Genomic DNA, 22,547 nt, shown 5'->3' on the forward strand with positions numbered 1-22,547 from the left:
GAGGTCTTTTTGCCCCAGGTCTCATATTTAAGAGGTCCTGTTGTGCTTTTTTCTATTACAAGGGATGTTTACATTCCTTGTAATAGGAATAAAAGTGACACAATTTTTTTTATTTTTTAAACCGTGTAAAAATAAAATCATGTAAAATAATAAAAATAAAAAAAATTCTTTTTAAAAACCCCCCGTCCCGACGAGCTTGCGCACAGAAGCAAACGCATACGTGAGTAGCGCCCGCATATGAAAACGGTGGTCAAACCACACATGTGAGGTATTGCCGCGACCGGTAGAGCGAGAGCAATAATTCTAGCCCTAGACCTCCTCTGTAACGCAAAACGTGCAACCTGTGGAATTTTTTAAACATCGCCTATGGAGATTTTTGAGGGTAAAAGTTTGACGCCATTCCACGAGCGGGCGCAATTTTGAAGTGTGACATGTTGGATATCAATTTACTTGGCGTAACATTATATTTCACAATATAAAAAAAATTGGGCTAACTTTACTGTTGTCTTATTTTTTTATTCAAAAAAGTGAATTTTTTCCAAAAAAAGACAGCTGCGAAAATACGGTGCAAAAAAAAGTATTGCATTGACTGCCATTTTATTCTCTAGGATGTTATAAAAAAAAAAATATATATATATATATATATATATATATATATATATATATATATATATATATATATATATATATATATATATATATATATATATAAAGTTTGGGGGTTCTATGTAATTTTCTAGCAAAAAAAACGGTTTTAAACATGTAAACACCTAAAATCCAAAACGAGGCTAGTCCTTAAGTGGTTAAACAAAGGTATGGGAGCACGTTCTTACGAGATTTGGGCTACTCAGCATTCCCTGTGATTGGACCAGAAGGAGCATGACATCACTCTTGCCCTGGCACCAAGGGATGCATTTTTTCCTACATCTTGTCATGGGAGGACATGGCAAAAAGCAAAGTGAATAAGCAGACCTTGTGTTTTTTTATTTTGCTGCAGGGTTTTCTTAAAGCCATGACATGGGATACAGCCTAAGTGCCCAGGGCCTCTTGGTTTCTTCCAGTCGTGTTTGTAATGTAGTGCCCTAGTCTGTCTCATAGTTAAGTCACCCTTGCAGTCCAGGTGTCTGCATGCCACTTATAATAACAGTATATATACTTGATGGGTATGCTTACGATAAATTCAGGGGACTTTTTGAACTTGGCAGAGGTTCAGTATTTAGTAGATACATTACAGCTCACTGATTGGATTAATTTTTGCGTGGATTGCTATCTGCATTACAAACATTGTGTTTTATGACATTCATATACAAGAGTTTTTAAATCTTATTTTGAAACCAAAATAACAGTTTTAAAATGCAAGAGGGAAAAAGCAATCAGACCCATTCAAAAAAGTATTACGACAACATTTTTGAAAAAAGGAACAGTGTGATTTTGATGTGCTGATTTTCACACTTGTATTTCAACCTGGAATGGCAGCACTAAAGAATTCCCAGAATTCAAGGAGAAAGCCATTCATCATTAGGGAAATCTATTGAAAAATGAGGACAATAACCAAGCAGGATAACACTGTAGATGATTGGGTTTGAGATTTGGGAGATGGCTATTGACAACGCTCCCTTAATCAAAGTAATTAATTGAAGCATGTCAATCTTTGCATAACGATGTTGCAGAAGGGAATCATTAAACTTTTTTTTTCTAAGCAGATCTGGCTGTTTAATTGTAGGATATTGCACTATAAGTTGGTCATTGCTTATACTGTGAATATTAATGTTAAATTAATATTTATATGAAAAGCAGGGATATTTCAGCATAAGGTTCCTTTTTTTTTGTTTGCTTAAACTGATGATAAATTTTGATTTACATTATTTTGATCACTGATAAAATACGGTTTCAGCTTTGGGTAATCATTGATGAGTTAAATTGGAACCCTGTGTACATTTTTGGGAGTGGTGAAGAAGTGGGTTAGGTCCAGTGTGGGGTTGCTTTCCATTTTGGAGGAAAATGCTAAATTTGTCCTAAAGCCCACACATTTTGTTCCGAAAAGCTGAAAATAAACATCTATGATGCTTGAGTGCACAGAATTCACTGCAAACAGTGCGCCAGAAGCTGTCAGGTGCACACATAATTACAGCATTGGCTCTCTAAAGTCAGCGTTCAGCTTTTTACATTGTTAAATTACAATTGTAGGGGACTTGCAGGGTAATGTAAAAAGGTTTTCCCTTAATATTTGAAGCAGACCCTTTACATACATACAGGCCAGGTGACCAGGAAGGGGGGGGGGGCAATGAGCAAAGCCTCCTTTTGCATTTCCAAGCATCCTTATCCCAATGCTGAGAGACACAGGCTTCATCCCCACCTCTGTGTTTCCCAAGGAGGTGGGGGTAATAGAAAGGGAGTTATGGTGGAATCTGGGAGCTACTTTTATAGTAAAGGGGTGACCAGAAATCTAATCCCACCCTATCTGTACACACTTCCAAATGACAGATCTCCATCTCCAATATTTCAAATTTGTTGTGGGGAATTCTAGGGATGTTATTGACCAATTTGGTCAGTGATGTCACCCAATATTCCCCTGTGGTATAACAGCAGCCATGAATATGGTTGTACCAAAATCTCCCTAATAAATAATATATGAACAATAAAAACGCAACCCCACTTTACCTGAAAAAAGTTTATTGTTGTTTGTGGCCCAATTGGAGAGATTACGTCTCAATTCCTATTCTTGTGATCAAACGGGAAGTTAAGGGACTTCTGCCCATTCAGCAGACAATAATAAAAACTTGGAAGAGATTATAATTTCTTTCCATTGAAAATAAAAGGCCTTGGTTGGAGTTTACCTTTAAAACGTCTTTTGACTCCCATGTTTGTCTTGCAGGGGAAGGGGGGACTGCATTGAGGGTTAGAGGATTGTAGTTTGTGGCCAAATGCTAAAAAGTAACAAATGTATACCTAGTCATTTGACTAAATACACTATTTGCACATCAGGATTTGAGCGAAGCTCAGAATACATTAGGAAGGCATAAACCGCACCCCCTGTTGGCAGTCTCTAATGAGACCTTAGAACTAAAATAATTTTCTAGGTGCTGCAACCTGCCTGGATTCTCCACTATCTGATAAATTAATGTAGGGTTTCATCATTGTAAATTGTGCAGAGTTCAGCTTTAAGACATTATTAGCACATTAAAGGATTGGTCTACCCGAACTGGCATCTTAAGCATAGGTGGAACTTAGTGGGTTGAATCAGTCTCTGGCTTCTTATATGACTTGGGTACTCCCAACCATGAGATCTTCCTTCTATAAATTCATAACTCTCTTCCTGTCCAACTGGGAGTTTTGCAAGTTCAGCCCCTTTATGTCCTCAGGTATATAAAATAAGAAAGCCAACAAGGAAAGTGGGACATCCTCATGATGGTCACAGTAGGACTGCAAATATATGAAGCCAAGCCCAGATATCTCACCTGTAGAGTTCCTGAAAAATTCAAGAAATTGTCTGGTGATACAACTATCCATCATCTACCAAAAGATGAAATCTAATTTTAAGATGGGTAGACCTTTTTTAATACACATAACCTTTTTAAAATGGGCCTACATACCTACCACTCTGTCCAAAGTATCCAGTAAAGAGGTCTATGTTACTGAAACTATAAATATTGAGGTCATTTTATAAATCAAAGCTTTGTCAGTAATCTTGCTTAAAAAAAAAAAAAAAAAAAGCATAACATCTAAACATTGAATCCATGTTATTTCTGTAATCCTTTTACCTTTTAGTCTACATTCTGCTAGTTTCTCCGAGTCTTAGCGCAGCTTAAAAGGTCAGGCAATTTTGTCTCCCATATATTTCAAGCTAAACAGAGTAAGTGAATCTCTTAATCCCCCCAGTACAAGACCCTATGTGACAATACCACTGGAGTGCTGTCTAAACTGATATCCCACAAGCTTAATACCTTTAAAACAATATGACCTCCAAACTCAGAATTAGGTTCAACACTTCATCAGCCCCTATGAGCATTTATCAATAAGCTGTAACGTCTGATGTCTGCTATTGAACTTGACACTGAGTGACGGTCCTGGGGATCTTATTGGGCGATTAGCAGCCCTCCAGCATTAGGTTAGAAAATTGGATTGCTGCATCCGATAAAGGGTGATGGTACAGGCTTGTGAAATCAGATTATCCAGTTTGGATTTATCTCTTTCCTTTTATTTGTACCACAGATGACGAATGTAACTAAAGAATACTGCCTGGACATAGTTGCTAAATTCGAACCTTGCCCGGAAAACAAAAAAGACGACGTCCTGGGGATTGATGGTATGTAAATAAATGTAGTAACCTGTATTACCATTTACACTGTACATGAAACTGGTCCTCTGTGTCTGTTGGCTTGAAGAGTATAAGGGACAAAGGATACTATACTTTTTCTATTGCTTTTAAATTCATATACTACCAAACAAATTAATAAAATAAGAGTAGTGCTGCTGTCTACAACAATTCATCACAGGTAGAAGATAAGAGAAGCAGATGCTCATGGCATAAGGCTTAATTTACAAAGCTTTAACACAAGGATAAGATGGTTCTTTTCAAACATGTTAATGTAATTTTCAAATCTCATTGGACACAGCTAAAAATAAATGTAGTTTTTTTTTTTTTCTTTTGTAAGGATCCTCATCTTGGGGAGTTGGCTTTGAGTATTGAGAGTATAGATTTATTCTAAAAAATAGTGCTTTGTCAGATAATCTATATCAACTTAAGCGGGCCATAAATGTGAAAGTTACTTCAGCAATTTCCATTACTTTTGATCCAGCTGGAATCAAAATCCTGAACGATCAACTGCAGAAATTAGTGATTTCAACTGTAAGGAAATGTAATTGTAATTGGTACAATCTAACTCAGCTCAAACATATAATCGAAAAAATCACTATTGTTTTTTTTGTTTTTTTTTCTGGTTTTGATCATTTTTTAAAATTAACTTGTTTTGCAGTTGCTCATTTAAAGCCAAGATTGTGCGATCATAGGGAGGATTGAACCCATGAGTAGTAGATTGCTCAGTTTTAGGCAAACACTTTAGATCATATTTTTATTTCATAATAAAATTTGCAATATTTATCAATATTCCAAATATATATATATATACACACACCAGCACACAACAGCATGGAGAACAGTAGGAGGCACAATGGGGACTTGAATATGATCTTAAGATTCAAAATGTTGTTGAAGCTTACGTAGATGACTTATGTTCATGGCATACACACACAGTACTGTGCAAAAGTTTTAGGCAGGTGTGACGAAATCCTGTAAAGTAAGAATGCTTTCAGAAATATATATTTTTGTTTATTTTTATCAATTTACAAAATGCAAAGTGAGTGAATAGAAGAAAAATCTAAAGCAAATCAATGTTTTTGGTGTGACTACCCTTTGGCTTCGAACCAGCATCAATTTTTACACTTTGTACACTTGCACAAAGTCAGGTATTTTTTAGGATTAGAGTCAAGTGTATGATTAACTAATTAACCAATGATCATCAATTTTATATGCAAGTTGAAACTGAAGCCAATATAGCTGTGTAGGATGCTTAATACTGGTTGAGGAGCAGCCAAACTCTGCTACTAAGGTGAGGTTATAGAAGACAGTTGTATGTCACAAGTCATACACCATGGCAAGACTGAGTACAGCAACAAAACACAGGGTAGTTATGCTGCATCAGCAAGGTCTCTCCCAGGCAAAGATTTCAAAACAGACTGGAGTTTTGAGATGTGCTATTCAAGCTCTTTTGAAGAAGCACCAAGAAACTGACACTGCTGCAGACCATAGATGCAGTGGTAGGCCAAACTTAATGCAGCAGATGAAAGAAACATCATGCTTACTTCCCTTTGACATTGGAAGATGTCCAGCAATGTCATTAGTACAGAACTGGAGGAAACCAGTTACACCCATCTACTGTCCGGAGAAGTCTGGCCAGAAGTGGTCTTTGTGGAAGAATTGTGTCCAAAAAGCCATACCTTTGACGTGAAAACAAGGCTAATCGACACAACTATGCTCAAAAACATAGGAGCTGGGGTGCGGAAAAATGGCAGCAGGTGCTCTGGACCGAGGAGTCAACATTTTAAATATCTGTCTGTAGCAGGAGGCAGTTTGTTCACCGAATATCTGGAAAACAGTACAATAATGAGTGTCTACAGGCAACAGTGAAGCATGGTGGAGGGTCCTTGCAAGTTTGGGGCTACAGTTCTGCAAATGGAGTTGGAGATTGGGTCAGGATCAATTGTGTCCTCAATGCTGAGAAATACAAATGTATTCTGCAGCAGGATAATGACCCCAAACATACAGCCAATGTCCTTGAAGCACTATCTTCAGCATAAAGAAGAACTAGGAGTCCTGGAAGTGATGGTTTGGCCTCCACAGAGCCCTGATCTCAACATCATCAAGTCCTTCTGGGATTACATGAAGGGACAGAAGGATATGAAGCAACCTACATCTACACAAAATCTGTGGTTTATTCTCCAAGATATTTGGAACAGCCTACCTGCCGAGTTCCTTCAAAAACTGTGTGTAAGTGTACGTAAAAGAATTGATGGCAAACGCATTCAGAATTTACAGCATTTTTTCACACCTGCCTAAAACTCTTGCACAGTAGTGTGGTTCTAACGTGCAGTGAACCTATTCGAAGGAGGCCATAATGTCGTTTCTTCTGTTCATTTAGTTTCCATTGTGTTTTGATAAAAATAAACGATTAATAATTCTGTTTCTGAAAGCATTCCCAATTCACTGAATTTTCTCACACCTGACTAAAACTTTTGCACTGTATATAAAGTGTGTGTGTGTGTGTGTGTGTGTGTGTGTGTATGTATATATGTGTGTATATATATACATACACACAGTTGTGCTCATAAGTTTACATACCCTGCCAGAATTTATGATTTCTTGGCCATTTTTTCAGAGAATATGAATAACACAAAAACTTTTCTTTCACTCATGGTTAGTGTTTGGCTGAAGCCATTTATTATCAGTCAACTGTGTTTACTCTTTTTAAATCATAATGGCAACAGAAACTACCCAAATGACCCTGATCAAAAGTTTACATACCCCAGTTCTTAATACCGTGTATTGGCCCTTTTAACATCAATGACAGCTTGAAGTCTTTTGTGGCATTTGTGGATGAGGCTCTTTATCTTCTCAGATGACAAAGCTGCCCATTCTTCCTGGCAAAAAGCCTCCAGTTCCTGGAAATTCTTGGGCTGTCTTGTATGCACTGCAAGTTTGAGATCTCCCCAGAGTGGCTCAATGATCTTGAGGTCAACAGACTGAGATGGCCACTCCAGAACCTTCACTTTATTCTGCTGTAGCCAATGACAGGTTGACTTGGCCTTGTGTTTTGGATCATTGTCATGTTGGAATGTCCAAGTACGTCTCATGCGCAGCTTCCTGGCTGATGAATGCAAAAGTTCCTCCAGTATTTTTTGATAACATACTGCATTCATCTTACCATCAATTTTGACTAAATTTCCTATGCCTTTGTAGCTCACACATCCCCAGAACATCAGCGATCCACCTCCATGTTTCACAGTAGGAATGTTGTACCTTTCATCATAGGCCTTGTTGACTCCTCTCTAAATGTAGCGTTTATGGTTGTGGCCAAAAAGTTAAATTTTAGTCTCATCACTTTAAATGACTTTGTGCCAGAAGGTTTTTTTGCATTTGTCTCTGTGCTGTTTGGCGTATTGTAAGCGGTATACTTTGTGACATTTGCGTAGTAATGGCTTTCTTCTGGCTACTCGACGATGCAGCCCGTCTTTCTTCGAGTGTCTCCTTATTGTGCATCTTGAAACAGCCACACCATATGTTTTCAGATAGTCCTGTATTTCACCTGAAGTTATTTGTGGGATTTTCTTTGCATCCCGAACAATATTCCTGGCAGTTGTGGCTGAAATTTTAGTTGGTCTACCTGACCGTGGTTTAGTTTCAACAGAACCTCTCATTTTCCACTTCTTGATTAGAGTTTGAACATTGCTGATTGGAATTCTCAATTGCTTTGTTGTGTCAACTACCTTTTCCCGCAGATCCGTTGACAATTCTTTTGCTTTCCCCGTGACTCAGAATCCAGAAACATCAGTGCAGCACAGGATGAAAGATGCAAGGGTCTGTCAAGAGTCCAGAAACTCATTGAGCTTTTATACACACATACTAATTACAAGCAAACAGATCACAGGTGAGGATGGTTAGCCTAATAGCCATTCAAACCCCTTTGTGTCAACTTGTGTGCATGTTATCAGGCCAAAATCACCAGGGTATGTATACTTTTGTTCAGGATCATTTGGGTAGTTTCTGTTGCCGTTATGATTTAAAAAGAGTAAACACAGTTGACTGATAATAAATGGCTTCAGCCAAACACTAACCATTAGTGAAAGAAAAGTTTTTGTGTTATCATTCATATTCTCTGAAAAATGACCAAGAAATCATAAATTCTGCCAGGGTATGTAAACTTATGAGCACAACTGTATATGTATGTATGTGTGTATATTATATATGTGTGTGTATGTATCTATATATGTGTATGTATCTATGTACTGTGTGTATGTGTATATATGTGTGTAAATAAATGCACGTGTGTTTTTATATATATATATATATATATATATATAAATTACGCACACATACACCTAAAAAAAAAAGTTTCCTTTAAGGACGGGTTTCCCACCTACAGGTGCGACCAGTATGTTTTAGTGCTTTTTTGATCTGTCGTTTGTAGGGCAGCCAATTAATTTCAGTAGGCTGCCCTGTGCAGGAGAATCACAAACAAAAGTCCCTGACTCTTTTCCAAAAACGTGCCGCACCAAACCGAATGGTTTGCAGATGCATGGGGTTTCCATTAACGGTCGTCTACTAAAGGGCAGCGTTTCTCTGCGTGTCGGGAAAGCATACAATTTTGCACTCAATCCCAACACACAAAGATCTGAACTTCGTTTAAGAGAAATGACCATGCAATGATGTGGTTTTGAATGTGTACTGATGGAAAATCAGGCTATAGGCAGCTACAAAGAGATGTTACTTTGTTCTATTTTGAAGGACATTCCAGTCCTTAGACAAACTAGTTGAATGCCTCAGCACTAATACTGATTCTTTTTTTTTTTTTTTTATGTATTATCTGTTTACTTTTCCTGTATGCAATATCCATCCTTTTCCCTATCCATTGCTAGCCATAAACACATGACTCATTAACTGAGCAATGTAAAGTGCTACAGCCCATAGTAATCAATGATATTTCACTAGTACTTTTGACTATGCTTCCCTATTAAGTGGGAGTGTGGATTGTTTTTGATAATTAATGAATATCTATATTAGATTTGTAGTACTTTTGACATTTGACTATGCTTCCCTATTAAGCCATGGGAGTGTGGCTTGTTTCTGATAAAGGAATATCTATATTATATTTGTGCACCACTACTATGTTAGTTAAGCCATCCTATGGAGCGCATAATTGTATAAATATGTCATATATGGATAACAGAGAATTTGTTCCCCATAGCTGTCATTCCAGTGGTTGAGAAGGTGTACATAATCAGTGCTCAATACAGCCTTATACAAGCGGATGGGGATATTGGCCATTTTGTATCTACGAGAGCAATCACTGTAGAACATAATAACTACGCCATCGATACACAAGGTTATTGGCTGGGGTAAAGCAAGGTTATAGAGTTATCAGAAGAAATACATTCCTTTGGAGATTCATCACATTGTCATTTGTGAAAAGTTTCCCTATAAATCATTGGGAGGATTGTTTTGGCATGAACCGCACGCTGATGACAGATATTGAACCAGTGACATGCTTTGTGATTCATTGCTAACAGGTTTCACCAACTACATGCGGAGCCCAGCAGGAGATATCTTCAATCCGGAACATTATCAAGTCAATCAAGACATGACCTTGCCACTCAGCAACTACTTCATTGCATCCTCTCACAATACCTACTTGATGGGAGACCAGCTCATGTCTCAGTCCCGTGTTGACATGTATGCTTGGGTTTTACAAGCTGGGTGTCGCTGTGTGGAAGGTGAGCAATAAGAATTTAAAGCAGACCTATACTTAAAGTTAAAGTCTAACAGGAATTCATTAGCATAGTTTAATTTGAAAAACAGGAAGAGCCATTTCCCACGGCCATTGTAGAGTGCCATTTGTGGGGTGCTATATCATTCACAAGTGACTTCTCACACTGTTTAAAAAAGAAATGTAATTGTATATGCAGATGTTCAGTGACGTAACCCTATATATAATAATCTGATGTATTACTACGGATGAAGACCCCATGCTCATGACATATTTCTTTTAAATAAAGACTTGCTCCATTCACTTACAGTGAAACTCTAAAGAAACATGATTTGCTGCTTCAGGCATATGGTGGAAAGGGTAAAATCTCTTGATTTATTTTTCTGGGGGGAGGTTCCTGTCTTTTTGGGGAAATTCCCCTCCACTTCCTGTGACAGACACAACAGGTAGAAAGTAAGGGGAAATCCTACTCAGAAGGTGGATACCAGAATGCATGTCCACATTGGTAGATTTCCATCTGTTAAATGCCATTGGGTAGGGAGAAATGCCCATCAACAACATCAGGTAAGATAAACTGAACGTTAGCTGTACTAATGCCTTTCAATGGAAAAAATATATGTACAGTATCTTGCAAAAGTGAGTACGCCTCTCACATTTTTTTGTAAATATTTTATTATATCTTTTCATGTGACAACACTGAAGGAATGACACTTTGCTACAATGTAAAGTAGTGAGTGTGCCGCTTATATAACAGTGTAAATTTGCTGTCCCCTCAAAATAACTCAACACACAGCCATTAATGTCTAAAGCGCTGGCAACAAAAGTGAGTACACCTCTAAGTGAAAATGTCCAAATTGGGACCAATTAGCCATTTTCCCTCCCCGGTTTCATGTGAATCGTTAGTGTTACAAGGTCTCATGTGTGAAGGTGTGTTAAATTTTGGTGTGATCGTTCTCACTCTCTCATACTGGTCACTGGAAGTTCAACATGGCACCTCATGACAAAGAACTCTCTTAGGATCTGAAAAAAAGAATTGTTGCTCTACATAAAGAGGACATAGGTTATAAGAAGATTGCCAAGAACCTGAAACTGAGCTGCAGCACGGTGGCCAAGATCATACAGCAGTTTAACAGGAAAGGTTTCACTCAGAACAGGCCTTGCCATGGTCGACCAAAGAAGTTGTGTGCACGTGCTCAGCGTCATATCCAGAGGTTGTCTTTGGGAACTAGACATATGAGTGCTGCCAGCATTGCTGCAGACTTTGAAGGGGTGGGGGGTCAGCCTGTCAGTGCTCAGACCATACGCCACACACTGGATCAAATTGGTCTGCATGGCTGTTGTCCCAGAAGGAAGCCTCTTCTAAAGATGATGCACAAGAAAGCCTGCAAACAGTTTGCTGAAGACAAGCAGACTAAGGACATGGATTTACTGGAACCATGATCAGTGGTCTGATGAGACCAAGATAAACTTATTAGGTTCAAATGGTGTCAAGCATGTGTGGCGGCAACCAGGTGAGGAGTAAGAAGACAAGTGTGTCTTCCCTACAGTCAAGCATGGTGGTGGGAGTGTCATGGTCTGGGGCTGCATGAGTGCTGCTGGCACTGGGGAGCTACAGTTCATTGAGGGAACCATGAATGCCAACGTTTACTGTGACATACTGAAGCAGAGCATGATCCTCTCCCTTTGGAGACTGGGCTGCAGGGCAGGATTCCAACATAATGACCCCAAACACACCTACTATCACTGCCTTGCTAAAGAAACTGAGGGTAAAGGTGATGGACTGGCCAAGCATGTCTCCAGACCTAAAGCCTATTGAACATCTGTGGGGCTTCCTCAAATGGAAGGTGGAGGAGCACGAGGTCTCTAACATCCACCAGCTCCGTGATGTCATCACGGAGGTGTCGAAGAGGACTCCAGTGGCAACCTGTGAAGCTCTGGTGAACTCCATGCCCAAGAGGAATAAAACAGTGCTGGAAAATAATGGTGGCCACAAAAAATATTAACACTTTTTGAGCCCAACTTGGACATTGTCACTTAGGGGTGTACTCACTTTTGTTGCCAGCGGTTTAGACATAAATGGCTGTGTGTTGGGTTATTTTGAGGGGACAGCAAATTTACACTGTTATACAAGCTGTACACTCACTACTTTACATTGTAGCAAAGTGTCATTTCTTCAGTGTTGTCACATTAAAAGATATCATAAAATATTTACAAAAATGTGAGGGGTGTACTCACTTTTGTGAGATACTGTATATGTCAATTAAATATGTAAATATATGTCAAATATATTTGGCTTTAGCAGTATATGCCTATGGCCAAAACTTTTTTGTTTTAGTTTTGGATAAAGTAGGGAAGGATGTATTGTAATAATGTAGAACAAAAGCCGAAAGTTTTTTTTTTTCATTTTGGTAAGGGGGGGGGGGGGGTTGTATCCCCTGTCAGTTTTCTTTGCCATCTCTGTCCCATTGGGGAGATTTACAGACTTCCCCTCACTTCCTGTTCCATAGCCACAGACACTAGATGGGCAGAAACACAATGTGTTTCATCTGTATATTTAGATGTTTGCCTGAAGTTCAGATTTACCTTTTAATAATTCTTGGGCAGAGAGTTAGACACATTGTTTGAAACATGCTGCATTGCCACCCAGAATTTCCTTTTGAAATTTGTATTTCTGTAGAAAATGAATTGGCCTCTCAGTACATACATCTCCAAAATTGATAGGAAAGTCTTTGCAGGTCTAAGAACCCAGGAATTCTAAATCAAAAAGATTCCTCCAAACCTATCAGAGATCTACTAGTCCATGACGGGCTCTGGAATCTTCCGTGTGTGTAAATACTTCTAAATATGATGCTACGTTTCTGCATGCCATACCCTTTCAGTGCCAGAGCAGTTTTACAGTTTTATCAAATGCGTTCCAAAATGCACAAGTTTAGCTAGCCAATTACCTAAATCATTCAAAACGTAATATGTTTTCTGAAAGCATAGGACCTGTGGAATAAAACAATAGATTTAATACAGGCAAGGTTGGCCAGAGGAGATCACAAAGGCAGCGCATCCCATTTATGTTAAACAAGACACAAAAAATATGCTCTGACACAGAGCAGGGATGTTTTATGTGCCAATAACCTGAATCACAGCATCAGATAAAATTCGTATACACTATATTGTCAAAAGGTAATGGAACGCCTGCCTTTACACGCACATGAACTTTAACTGGCATCCCAGTGTTAGCCCATAGGGTTCAATATTGAGTTGGCCCACTCTTTGCAGCTATAACAGCTTTAACTCTTCTGGGAAGGCTGTCCACAAGGTTTAGGAGTGTGTCTATGGGAATGTTTGACCATTCTTCCAGAAGCGCATTTGTGAGGTCAGGCACTGATGTGGACGGGAAGGCCTGGTTCGCAGTCTCCTCTCCATCCTAAAGGTGTTCTACTGGGTTGAGGAGGTCAGGGCTCTGTCTAGGCCGGTCAAGTTTCTCCACCCCAAACTTGTTGACTGAAGCCATTTATTATCAATCAACTGTGTTTTTACTCTTTTTAAATCATAATCACAACAGAAACTACCCAAATGACCCTGATCAAAAGTTTACATACCCTAGTTCTTAATACCGTGTATTGCCCCCTTTAACATCAGTGACAGCTTGAAGTCTTTTGTGGTATTTGTGGATGAGGCTCTTCTCAGATGGTAAGGCTGTCCATTCCTCTTGGCAAAAACCCTCCAGTTCCTGTAAAGTCTTGGGCTGTCTTGCATGAACTGCATGTTTGAGATCTCTCCAGAGTGGCTCAATGATATTGAGGTCAGGAGACTGAGCTGTCCACTCCAGAACCTTCACTTTATTCAGCTGTAGCCATAGACAGGTCGACTTGGCCTTGTGTTTTGGATCATTGTCATGTTGGAATGTCCAAGTACGTCCCATGCGCAGCTTCCCGGCTGATGAGTGCAAATGTTCCTCCAGTATTTTTTGATAACATACTTCATTCATATTGCCATCAATTTTGACCAAATTTCCTGTGCCTTTGTAGCTCACACATCCCCAAAACATCAGCGATCCACCTCTGTGTTTCACAGTAGAAATGGTGTGCCTTTCATCATAGGCCTTATTGACTCCTCTCGAAATGTAGTGTTTATGGTTGTGGCCAAAAAGCAAAATTTTGGTCTCATCACTCCAAATGACTTTGTGCCAGAAGGTTTGAAGCTTGTCTCTGTGCTGTTTGGCGTATTGTAAGCAGGATACTTGGTGGCATTTGCAAAGTAATGGCTTTCTTCTGGCGACTCAACCATGCAGTGCATTTTTCTTCAAGTGCCTCCTTATTGTGCATCTTGAAACAGCCACACCACATGTTTTCAGAGAGTCCTGTATTTCACCTGAATTTATTTGTGGGGTTTTTTTTGCATCCCGAGCAATTTTCCTGGCAGTTGTAGCTGAAATTTTAGTTGGTCTACCTGACCGTGGTTTGGTTTTAACAGAACCCCTCGTTTTCTACTTCTTGATTAGAGTTTGAACACTGCTGATTGCCATTCTCAATTCCTTGGATATCTTTTTATATCCCTTTCCTGTTGTATACATTCAACTACCTTTTCCCGCAGATCCTTTGACAATTCTTTTGCTTTCCCCGTGACTCAGAATCCAGAAACATCAGTGCAGCACTGGATGAAAGATGCAAGGGTCTGTCAGGAGTCCAGAAACCCATTGACCTTTTATACACACACACACACACTAATTATAAGCAAACAGATCACAAGTGAGGATGGTTACCTTTTAATACCTTTTTGTGTCAACTTGTGTGCATGTTATCAGGCCAAAATCACCAGGGTATGTAAACTTTTGATCGGGGTCATTTGGGTAGTTTCTGTTGTGATTATAATTTAAAAACAGTAAACACAGTTGATTGATAATAAATGGCTTCAGCCAAACACTAACCATGAGTGAAAGAAATGTTTTTGTGATATCATTCATATTCTCTGAAAAATGGCCAAGAAATCATATAGCTAGGATTGTGCCATGTAAATACCAAATATTGTCAAGATTTGAAGTCATTAAATGTTCATTTTTAAAAAAAAATAACAAACATGTCATACTTAGCTGCTTTGTGGCATAGTTTTGCACAGAGCAGTCCCAATCCCCCTCTTCTCGGGTCCCCCAACGGCGCTCCTGGCTCCTCCACATTTGATCACTGCCCCCAACAGCAAGCTGCTTGCTATGGGGCACTGGTGTGTGCTTTGCTCCCCAGCCCCACTCTATGCATCCATAAGGCACATAGAGCCACAACTTGGCCCCGTCCCCGCTGTCTCCTCATTGATTCATTGGCTGTGATCGACAGCAGTGGGAGCTAATGGCTCTCACTGCTTTGTCTCAGCCAATGAAGAGAGCGAGACCAGGTACAGTCGAGGCTCCCATGCACATCGCTGGATCGAGAGGGGGCTCAGGTGAGTTTTAGGGAGACAGTGGTGGGAACAGCACACAGGTTTTTACTTTCATGCATACAATACATGTAGGTAAAAAACCTTCAGCCTTTACAGCCACTTTAAAATCGCATGCACCCAAATAGGGAGAAACTAAGATACCCAAAACTATACAGGGATGATATTGTAGAAACCTTTACAGCGAGTCCTCAATTTAGAGTTAGCTGTAAATGATAGCCCTAGAATAAATTCTTCTCAGGGTGAGTTCACACATTCTCTAGTGACAGCCGTTTTACTGCATTCTAAAATGCATTTTACCGCAAGGACACATAAGAAACAATTGTTTCCTATGTGTCCCATTCACACTGCAAAGCAGCCTACTGCGATATAATGCAGACATGCTGCGTTTTATCACAGCACACTGTGCCAAATCACTTGGCAATATACGTCAGTGCAGCACGCTGCATTACATTGCCATTAATGCAGTGTACGTTTTATTCAAATAAAGTTTGTACAAAAAAAAAAGGAGCCATGTGATGCGCTGAATCACACACCACACTGCCCCCTACCGCCGCCAGCAATGGAGAGCTGCCAGAGTGGTGAATCGATTTGTCAGGTCTCAGTTGTAGTGTGAATTCACCCTCACTCTGCCACATATGACATTACCTAATATGTATTGGGCAATTGCCGTTTTATGGATGCACATGCATTTTGTGGATGCACTTATTTATGTGTATGGGGAAGGGTGTCCGTTAATATTTTTTTATAAATTAAATTCTATTTTTTTATTCACTTTTACCTGTATTACCCTCAGTACAGAACTGATAAACCCTATATTTGATATATTGTGAAGTGGCAGGTTCTCTGTAAAATGATCAGAGGCCTCCTTGTGTCTCCTGTGCTTGAGCTGATTTGGGACAAGGAGTACCTGGATGACTTCTAATTTGGGCAAAGCCACCAGAGCACTTCTGAGTTCACTCACTGCAGAGACGGATTGTAAAATCCTGCCACAATTTATTGTTCCACGTTCCAAACAGAAACACCAACACTTTGGTAGAATCCACAAACAGATAGTCTTTATTAAAGGGAACCAGGCATCAACTCCACACAGAGGGCCAACGCGTTTCATCCATTAGGCCTTAATCATCATGGCTAATGGCCAAAGTGTGTTGGCTCTCTGTGTGGAATTTATACTTAGTTCCATTTAATAAAGACGATCTGTTTGCGGATTCTACTGAAGTGGCGGCATTATTTTTCAAGATTCGGATTCTACAGGGCTTACAGTGACTGACTGCTTGAGCACTGGTGAACACACTTACTATGATTAGGGAGAGTAGGTAGCAGAATTTTGTTTCCAAACAGAAACAGGCCTCCTCTATTTCTACAGTGAATAAAAATGCTGGTAGATTAAAGGATATCTAAACTCAAGAACAAAGCTAGAATATATTGCAGCTTTCTGTACTTGGATATGGTGGCTGCATTGGTTTACTTTATTTTTTCAAGCTAAAAACATTTTCAGCAAGTACGGAAATTACCTATTGATCTTGCCAGAAATTATACATGTGCACTGACAAAAAATTCATTCGTTTTAGTTTCATTCATTATTTTGCTTTTTTCGGAAATTCTAAAATTCGGAAATTCTAAAATTCAAAAATCTGAAAAAAAAAGAAAGAAAATCAGTAAAAATTCTAAATAATAACTAATAACAACTAACTATTAAATTATAGGTATTGGAATTTCCTTTCAAATTTGGCTGTTTGTGAACGTAACGAATACAAATTTATCTGAAGTTACGAATTATCCGAAATAACGAATGCCGCATCTAAACAAATGGAATGAAGCAAATTAATAATTAATAATAATGATAAAAATGTTTTATTACTGTTATTTATCATTATTAGATCGTTACGTTCCATTCGTTTAGATACGGCATTCGTTATTTCAGATAATTCGTAACTTCGGATAAATTCGTACTCGTTACGTTCACTAACAGCCAAATTTGAAAGGAAATTCCAATACCTATGATTTAATGGTTATCGTTAGTTATTATTTCTAATTTTCATTCTTTTGAATTTTCTGATTTTCATTCTCTTGAATTCTCTGATTTTCATTTTTTTTAACTTTCTGATTTTCTTTCTTATTTTCGGATTTTCACATTTCTGAAATTTTTAATTTCCGAAATGTTGAGTTTTCGAACTTCCGAATTTTTTAATTCAAATTTTCCAGTTTCCGAAATTTTACAATTTCCAAAGTTTTACAATTTCTGAAATTTCAGAATTAACGAATTTGTCAAAATTCATTAAACTAATTCAGAACTACAGGAATGTACATGTCTACCAGAAATGCAGTGTCCTTGTCACTTCCTGTGAACTGCACTGAAGAATATCTTCTTTCCTAGCCATCTTCTGTAAATTACAGATTACCCTACCCCCCATGTAATAGAGATAAAGAGATAAGGACATGTTTTTTTAGTCCACAACAGGAGACCAAACTAGGGTGGCAAATACGGATCCCTTCAGTGTAGGAGTAAGGTAGGCATAGGATTGTTTTTCAGAGGATTATCAGGTGAAAAGAAAGCAAAAAAAATAAAGCTTGAAAAAACAAAATGAATGCAGCTACCATACCAATGCCTGGTAAGCTACAATGTATACAATTTTGGGTTTTGTATAAAAGCTTCTTTTAATCCCTTTGCCTGCCATGATGTGAAGACAAAGGGTTAAAGCAAAATAAATGAGAGTGTAAGTGTAGGCAAAACACTTAGAGCCAGTTCACACCACATGCAGTCCAATGCGTTTTTTTCTGCTTCAAAAGCGCATGGAAAATAGGTTATATGGTTTTTAATGGCCTAGTTCACACCATTTTTCCTGCACTTGACTGTACTGGAACACTGTAAAAAGCATCAAAAATGCACTGGAATGCGCCTAAATGCACCAAAAACGCACTGGAACACACACATGTCCTTATTTAAGGTTAAGAAAAAAGAGGCGGGGAAAATGCACTGGACTGCATCAAAAACACACCAAAAACGCGTAAAAAACGTGCATGCAGAAAAGCATCTGGACTGCGTTTCTATGGTGTGAACTGGCCCTGAATAAACAGTTGAACTATATCATAGGAACACCCTGATCTGTACTACCAGTTATCATATCCATGTATGGCTACCAACATGTATGCATTTTGGGGATTATCTTTGACGTGCTAATACCATTCATGACAACTGGAGAAGAGATTTTTACCCCCAACGATACAACCCCAACTTATGCGGCTGACAGTTTTGGCCCCAGTGGCCACTTTGATTTTCTTTCAAAGTGCCATTTAAAGTTCCATTTGGGAAAAATGTTATATGAATGGTCTGCCCAAAAAGTGTGTTGCTCTGTTCCAATTTTTTAATTTATTTTTTAATCCAGACATCCCTGCCCAAACACTTGATATAGCCTCATCATTAACTTTTCTTCACTGTCATAAGAGTAATGCAGTTTTGGTTGTAATTGGATGGTGAAGGAAAAGCAGCTCACTGATGGGGTCATCTCTCTGTCCTTTTTTGCTTTAATCAAAAAGTTTTATTAGATTCACAGCAACATGCAATGTGGTGGTGCTTTTTCATCCAGAAGTTTGAATGTGGATGTACAAGGCATTACCAGCTACTAATACAAAGACATAACTAAATACATTTAAGTACGGTATATTTAATGAATGCATAACTTGATTAAACAGAAGTATTTTAATATCCCCTTACACTTTGTAAAAATGTAATAAAAATTGTGAAGTTAATAAGTTATTATCCACATTTTACAATCTTTTGAAAGCAAACTCTGTTTTTGACATAAAAAGAATAGGGTATAAAAATGATAAGAGGGAAATATTGTCTTTTCAAAAGTCTCAGGCTGAAATGAGCTCACAGAACGTCGGCAGAATCTGAAAAACACACATCTAAAGTATTTGTTTCTTGGTGACCTGGACGTCTCGCTTTTCCAGGGGATGCGATAAAAGGCTTTTACAGCAAGGCAGATTCTTTTAAACAGACTCCAAATAAATCGAGTCTTTTATTTACAGAAATAGCCAGTTTTTTTGTGGCTGAGCAAATACTGGTTTAGCTGTTTTTAAGCTGCAGAATGCACAGCTTTCATGTAGAAACGGTGTCATTGGAAAAGGAAGTTTTTGTGGAGAGGCAACTTTGATATTCAGTGCTTTGGGAAAGAAAGAGTGCATGAATTTTTAGCAGCAGAAGTCTGTAAATATGTGTTGTCCGTGACCGACATGACTGCCTAGGTCATGAATGATTCTGTCTTTTCTGTTTCCTCACCCACCTTACAAGAATGGGAATGATCAAGATTTTTTTTATTTGCCAATATTTTGGTGAAAAAAAATCTGGCTATTTTGGCCAAATTCTACATTTCAGCAAAATGCACTGAAGTTAATGGGCAAGGTGAAATGGGGGTTCCACCCAAAAGTGGAACTTCCGCTTTAAGCACTCCTCGCCCCCTTACATGCCACATTTGGCATGTAATTTTTTTGGGGGGGGCGGAGTGGGTACCTGTTTTTGACAGGTACTTCCTGTCCCACTTCCTTCTTCCGCCGTCTCGCTGCCTAGGCGTCGACTCTTCTTCCCCTAGGCGGCTCATCTCTCTGCAAACTTCTGGGACACGTCACAGGTACCAGAAGATTACCTGGCCACAAGGAGAGCGCAGCTCGACTTGCACATGCGCAGTGCGCAGCCGGCTGTGAAGCCGCAAGCTGTCACAGCTGGGTGCCCACAGTAGTAATGATGGTGCCGCGGAGAGAACGGGGAGAGGAGCGAGGCTTCGGGCGGCCACATCGCTGGACAGTGGAACAGGTGAGTGTCTGTTTATTAAGAGTCAGCAGCTACACTTTTTGTAGCTGCTGACTTTTAACCACTTGCTTACTGGGCACTTAAACCCCCCTCCTGCCCAGACCAATTTTCAGCTTTCAGTGCTCTCTGACAATTATACTCAGTCATGCAACACTGTACCCAAATAATTTTTTTGTCCTTTTTTTCATACAAATAGAGCTTTCATTTGGTGGTATTTGATCACCTCTGGGTTTTTTAATTTTTGCGCTATAAATGAAAAAAGATCGCAAATTTTGAAAAAAAAAAATGCTTTTTTCGTCGTTTCTGTGATAAAATTTTGCAAATTAGCAATTTTTCTTCATAAATGTTGGCCACAATTTATACTGCTACATAGCTTTGGTAAAAATAACCCAAATTAGTGGATATTATGTGGTCTGTGTGAAATTTATAGAGTCTACAAGCTATGGTGCAAATCATAAAAAAATCATCACATCTGATCACACCTGATGTACTGAGGCCCATCTCATTTCTTGAGACCCTAACAAGCCAGGAAAGTACAAATGCCCCCCAAATGACCCCTTTTTGGAAAGTAGACATTTCAGGGTATTTAGTAAGAGGCATGGTGAGTTATTTGAAGTTGTCATTTTTTTCCCACAATTCCTTTGCAAATTAAAGTTTTTTTTTTGTTTTTTTTTTTTATATTTTTTTCAGAAAATTGTCATTGTAATAGCTTATTTCTCTCACATGGAATGGCATACCACAAATGACACCCCAAAATACATTCCACTACTCCTCCTGAGTATTACAATACCACATGTGTGGGACTTTTTCACTAACTGGCCACATACAGAGGCCCAACATGCAGGGAGCATCATCAGGTGTTCAAGGAGCATAAATTACCCATCTAACTTGTTGACTACCTATTATACTTTTGAAGGTCCTAGAGCACCAGGACAATGGAAACACCCACAATGGAAACACCCACAAAATGACCCCATTTTGGAAAGCTAACACCCCAACGTATAATCTATGAGGCATAATGAGTCTTTTGAACGGTTCATTTTTTTCCAGAAGTTTTTGGAAAATGTGGGAAAAAATGAAAACGCATTTTTTCTTACACAAAGTTGTCCGTTTATAAGATATTTCCAACACATAGCATTTACATAGCAAAAATAACACCCCGAAATACATTCTGCTACTCTGGCGTTCGGAGAGTCGACTAACAACATCTGATCGGATGTTTTCTGGTGGGCCGTTCGGGAATATAAGGGCAGTGTAAATTTCCACCTGGTAGCCAAGGAAGGGTTGGGGGTTTTGGGTGGAGTTGCGGTAAATGATATAGGAATTGAATATGGCCAATTGAAAAAAATAAATTGCTACCTTTTTGTACCAATGGTATGTCCGTCTTGTGGCAAGGTATGGTTCCAACATTTGATCGTTGAAGTCGACTCCCCCCATAAACGAATTGTATTCATGGATGCATGTGGGTTTCTGGATGGGGCCATTCCTTCTGGGGATTTCCACATAGGTGTTATTGTGGATGGAAGACAACATGTACACATCCCTTCTGTCCCTCCACTTCACTGCCAGAATCTCTTTGTTACGCAGACTTGCCGTTTCTCCTTTTCTCAACTTCTTATTAACAAGACTTTGAGGAAAGCCCTTCTGATTCTTTTTTACGGTGCCACATGCTGGTGTCTTCTTCCGATGAAGGTTGTGGAACAGGGGCAGAGAAGTGTAGAAGTTGTCTACATACAGGTGGTATCCTTTGTCGAGTAGGGAGTATATGAGGTCCCAAACAACTTTCCCGCTGGATCCCAAGTAGTCCGGGCAATTAGGGGGCTGCACCTGGGTGTCCTTCCCTTTGTACACTATGAAGGAATATGTGTACCCTGTGGCTCGGTCACATAGTTTGTACACCTTCACCCCATAGCGGGCCCTTTTGCTGGGGATAAATTGCTTAATTTTAAGCCTGCCGCTAAATTTAAAAAGCGACTCATCCACACATATGTGTTGGTCCGGGGTGAACAGCTGGGGGAATACTTCAGAAAAATAATTTAATATTGGCCGAATTTTGTAAAGCTTGTCATAATTTGGATAACTTCAGGGAGGGCACTGGGTATTGTCGCTGAAATGTAGGAACCTCATTATCATCAGATACCTGGTTCTGGGCAATACCGCGGAGAAGAGCGGCATGTGGTGGATAGGGTGGGTTGACCAATAGGAACGGAATTCATTTTTTTTGGTGAGCCCCATATTAAATGTGAGGCCCAAAAAAACCTTGAACTCCTCCA

At 39.2% G+C, this 22,547-nt stretch overlaps 1 protein-coding gene across 7 annotated transcripts in view; it reads left to right on the forward strand.

Moving 5' to 3' along the window:
- Positions 1–22,547, forward strand: part of PLCH2 (phospholipase C eta 2) — a 1,074,339-nt gene that overhangs the window by 816,485 nt on the left and 235,307 nt on the right. For all 7 annotated transcript variants that reach the window (XM_073602999.1, XM_073603003.1, XM_073603004.1 and 4 more), the window contains 2 exons: positions 4,213–4,306; positions 9,844–10,047. In XM_073602999.1, coding sequence (XP_073459100.1) covers positions 4,213–4,306; positions 9,844–10,047 — 298 coding nt within the window. The remainder of the gene's footprint in view (positions 1–4,212; positions 4,307–9,843; positions 10,048–22,547) is intronic.

The sequence above is a fragment of the Aquarana catesbeiana genome, linkage group LG10, assembly GCF_042186555.1.
Source record: "Aquarana catesbeiana isolate 2022-GZ linkage group LG10, ASM4218655v1, whole genome shotgun sequence".
Classification (NCBI taxonomy): domain Eukaryota; kingdom Metazoa; phylum Chordata; class Amphibia; order Anura; family Ranidae; genus Aquarana; species Aquarana catesbeiana.